This window comes from Impatiens glandulifera, chromosome 5 (genome assembly GCF_907164915.1).
Source record: "Impatiens glandulifera chromosome 5, dImpGla2.1, whole genome shotgun sequence".
Classification (NCBI taxonomy): domain Eukaryota; kingdom Viridiplantae; phylum Streptophyta; class Magnoliopsida; order Ericales; family Balsaminaceae; genus Impatiens; species Impatiens glandulifera.
In genome coordinates, this window is record NC_061866.1 from 6417493 (window position 1) to 6422121 (window position 4629).

Here is a 4629-nt window from a genome sequence, read left to right on the forward strand (position 1 = left end):
ATGTCGACAATCACTAACGATATTAAGTTTCCCGAAGGCTTAAGAGTTCTCGTCATGGATGACAATGTCGATTGCTTGAAACTACTGTGCATTGATCTTCATAAATGCAAATATAAAGGTATTTTTTAATTTCAATGCACCAATGTTATTCAACAATTACATCTTATCATAGTTACGCAACCTTTCAATATTGATGGTTGTGATAACATATAAATCTTTGTTTTTCCAACCACAATTATCAATTTAACTAAAAACATCTCTTTTAAAATTATGATTAGATTGTACAAAACAATTAGTTTTCTGTATAATCCATGTTGGTTCAATTCAAACAAAATTATGATTAGATAGAACAAAACAATTATATATGTTAAATTATTTTCTATATTAATTTAATTATTATTATTACTATGTTTTTGAAAATGTAGTTATTATTACTATGTTTTTGAAAATGTAGTTACTGCAATAACCGAAGCAATTAAAGCTCTTGAACTATTGAGGAAGAACAAAGATGAATATGACATTTTTATTACTCAAACCAAACATACGGTTGATTTTGAGTTCTTGAAGATCATAACCCTTGAAATTGTAATTCCGATCATAGGTGCGCCACTAAATTTTTGTTCTATTTTTTCTTCATGTATGCTAGATCATGTCAAAATTGATCTATTATTTTTTTTCTTATAGTTATATCTGAAAACGACGACAAAGATATGGTGTTAAAAGGTGTGATAAATGGAGCTCGAGACTACCTTGTAAAGCCTGTTCGCATAGAGGTTCTTAGAAACATTTGGCAACATGTTCTTAGGAAGAAATTGTTCGATCCACCAATATCGACAACTCCCATGATAAGAGAAAGGGAAAACAAAATTGAAGAAAAAGAGTGCGCTCCAAAGAGACCTAGGGTATCCTGGACAAAACCTTTACAAGACAAATTTGCCGATGTTGTTGATAAACTCGGATCAAGTAATAAATTCTTCCATCACCTACACAAATATATTACATTTTACAAATCAAATTTGTAATCGTTATTTTTGAAATTTTGCAGAAGCTGTTCCGAATAAAATATTGGAAATGATGAATGAACCTCAACTTAATCGCGGTCACATTGCTAGTCATTTACAGGTAACTAATTTAAACAATGTTACAAAAAAAATCATATTTTAAACATTCGGTTTGTTCTTTCATGATGAACAGAATTACAAAAATGGATTAAAGAAAGGAAAGATTCCAACTACAAGGACCATGGCATCTCCCAAATCTACAAATATTCAACAACCAATGGCATCTACTTCTGTTATGACACCAAATACTTTTATGTGTAATAGGTTCAACATGACAAACGTTCATTCCATTCCAAATAATGCAGTATTTTGTACCGGTCCAACCAGTAATCAATTTATTGGACTTCAACCATATCTAGCTCCTCCAAAATCTTTTGGTATTGCTGATATTCATTTTCAACCACCTTCAACCAATGACCAAAATTCAATTGTAGTATTGTCACCGCCCGTATCAAATTTAGGTAACTTATTTATTGATTTTTTAATTATTATAAAAATAATAATGTAGATAAATAACACAATGAGTTATAGAAAAATATCTAACCTCTTTTCAAATTTATAGGTCAAACTAAAGACAATGGGACACAAATGGATTTGCCAACACAGATTGTTGAGAATCCATTACATATGGAAAGTCGTATTTATGATGAAGATCAATGTACCAAAAATGCTCATATGAGGTACATACAAGAAGAACTGGAAAAGAACATCGATGACAACTCTTTCGATGAGGATCTTATTAGTTTAATGGTGAAAGAAGTAAGTAACCATTTTAAATTTGTACCACAAAATAATTTATATTGAAGATCATCTAAAGTTGAGAATTTATGTTTATTTTTCAGTTAAGCGAACCAGACTACCTAATTCTGTGAGAAGGAAGGAAGATATCATGTCATTGCTCTTAATCATGTTATGTTTATTATCCAACGTTAGAGAAAGATTAAAGATAACATTGTATTTTTTTTCTTATTTGAATATTTGAGGTTAGAAGAATTGTTTTGATGGTGTTAAAATTCATAACTGTATTTCTTATCTTCATGTCATCTTATCATTCTTGAAACCAATCTTTAAAAAAGAGAATAACAATATTTAAGAATGAAAAGAACTACACACCTATGTCAAGAACTCACATTTGTCCAAAACCCACGGCCAAACACTCTTTTGGAGGCTTAGTCCATCTCACACTAACATTGTTGGCAAGTTGACATTTTGAAAACGCAATATGTCCTATAAATAAATATCGAGAAAATATTGTTAAAATAAACTGTTATCAAAAAATAAAATTACATTTCTCAAGTCTTCCCTCACAATTAAGTTTCAAATAAATAAATAAAATGAATTAAAGGTTAAAAACAAGATTTAGATTATTTGGCATAAAATAAATAATGTCCTTGGGAAGGACTCCAAAACAAAAAAAAAATACTAAAAAGACAAAATCATAAATTTAAGCATTAATATCATTATATAATTCATATGTAGTGAAGCTGGCTAACCTGAAGTAACGACAACTTCTAAATTGGATTGCCCGTCCTCCAAGAGTGTAGAAATATAACTGTTTATATTTGATGTTAAAATTTGAGAAAAGTAGTTAAAATTGAAAATTATTTGTGAGATAAACGATAATCCAAACATCAAAAATACTAATCTAACATAAGAGGACGAAATTAATGCAACTTGACCAAAAGAGACTAAGGAAGTGACTATACCTCAAGTTAAGCATCAAACCAAACATAAATGTTTTGTTTGTTATCATTGGGGAACTCTGATACCCCAATCCACTGATGTTCGAGAAATAGAAAAATCTGGTAGACCACTTTTGATCCAACTTTGTAACTACAAAAGTTAAAATAACAATCTCATCTGCAATTCTTCTTTATATCAAAGCTCTCAATAAAGGAGCTTCATTTGAACATAAAGTATAATAATAGTTCTCCTCTAGAAATCTTCATAATGAAACCTGATTGAAACGATAAGGTGGTTGCACAAATTCTAGATTCTCTACTAGAGTCTCTTCCAACTTCTCCTGGTACTTTGAAAGGGCAAGAAAGTAATTGTCCTATTTTCGTGAAACACTTGGCTTAAGGTGGACAGGGCATATTTAAAATTACTAATGATTGAAAAACTCATCCATCATGTTGTATTAATTTTATAAAAAAATTGCAAAACCTCTAAAATTAACAAAGGAAATGTAAGAAAAATGTTCTAAAAAATGCAAGATGTACAAGTTAAAATGAAGAATCTCCCCTTATACTCCTTGTAGTTAATACAATAAAATCACTCATAATCCGTTCGGTAAATTGTCACCACTTGAATAGAATTCCTTTACAATCTTTTCATGCTTCTCATCAGTTCTGCATATGAATTTATCATAAAGATATATCAAACTGGAAAGAAATAATAATCAAACCTCGCATTGAACATTAAAAGAAAGAAAAATTTAAATTAATTATCAGTTAATGAGTAAATAACATACATCATCCCAAAGCATCGCTTTTGAAATGACATCACAATGAATATTACTTTTGGCCTAATAGCCTCTCCCATAAATAAGAATTTCATTAAGCTATCTGTATCTCAATCTCATTGAGGGGTTTGAAGTGTACTTATTAATATGACTATTGTTGATGTTTTAACAAAAAAAATATTGGAATTTTCTTTGAAGAATTTGAGTCCAGTACCTGAATCATGTTGGTTTACATCAGACTCACAGCCCCTGTTGTTTAATTTTAGCCCAATACAAAGAAAGAATCATGTCAACTACATAAGAATTCAATTTGGCAAATCATATTCATGATCCCCATCTTCATGAAAAAAATAGATTATAATTATATATGATAAGAACGATAAGAATATGAAAACCCAGAAATATATGTGATAAGAACGATAAGAATATGAAAACCAATGGGAAATAGGGTGTCAATGTGTATGGTGAATAATCCATTTCAAATTTGCACAATAATTATGCTTCTTTAGGTGCTACTTCTCAAGAACTAGTGAAAGTAAGAGCTGAAGAAGAAAAGAATCAGCTTAGGAATATGTGGTTGAGCTAAGGGATGGAGAAACAGAGGGAATGAACAAAGAAAGAGGATAGAAGCAACCGATCAGAGGATGGAGAAGTGAAGTTCTTGAGGAAGATGCAACCCATGTTAGCCGCTATGCTCAGACCTAGCCGCAAACCTTCATTCCTAATACTATATAACAACAATTAAAGTTAAGACTATCATAAAACACAAATTATAAGTGGGTATAGTTGTACTACAGGAGTTTCTATAGCATAGTTGTCATTCACAAGGATAAAAAAAAATTGCACCTTGCACAATCTATGGTTATATTTAGATAATGCACATAAGAATCAACACATTTCACTCAAATGAATAATTATACTCTTATGTCAGCAGATTTCACTCAAATGAAGGTGTTGCCAGCTTAGAATGTTTTGACAACATAAGGCTAAGTAATCCCCTATTGTTTCTCAAATTCTCCATGTGAATCTATTGAAATAATTACTATTCTTCTCTGTTCTCTGTTCTATGTTCTCTGTTCTCCATGTGAATATCAGGAAGAAAGA

The 4629-nt window shown here is 30.4% G+C and overlaps 1 protein-coding gene and 1 long non-coding RNA gene across 2 annotated transcripts; one reads left to right on the forward strand and one right to left on the reverse strand.

Annotated features, from left to right (window-relative positions):
* On the forward strand, window positions 1-871 carry LOC124938931 (two-component response regulator ARR12-like). Its single transcript, XM_047479452.1, has 4 exons — window positions 1-118; window positions 455-601; window positions 685-761; window positions 806-871. The coding sequence occupies exons 1-4, from the start codon at window positions 1-3 to the stop codon at window positions 869-871; spliced, it is 408 nt and encodes a 135-aa protein (XP_047335408.1).
* Window positions 872-934: 63 nt separating this feature from the next.
* On the reverse strand, window positions 935-4327 carry LOC124940220. Its single transcript, XR_007099450.1, has 4 exons — window positions 3740-4327; window positions 2555-2613; window positions 2175-2288; window positions 935-1465 (listed from the first exon to the last, which is right to left on the reverse strand). It is a non-coding gene; the product is annotated as an uncharacterized LOC124940220 (long non-coding RNA).
* Between the last annotated feature and the right edge of the window lie 302 nt (window positions 4328-4629).

Coding starts and splice junctions, on each gene's coding strand:
- LOC124938931 (XM_047479452.1), top strand. CDS start 1: ATGTCGACAATCACTAACGATATTAAGTTTCCCGAAGGCTTAAGAGTT. Junction 119..454: donor TCATAAATGCAAATATAAAG/GTATTTTTTAAT, acceptor TTGAAAATGTAG/TTACTGCAATAACCGAAGCA. Junction 762..805: donor GAGACTACCTTGTAAAGCCT/GTTCGCATAGAG, acceptor ACATGTTCTTAG/GAAGAAATTGTTCGATCCAC.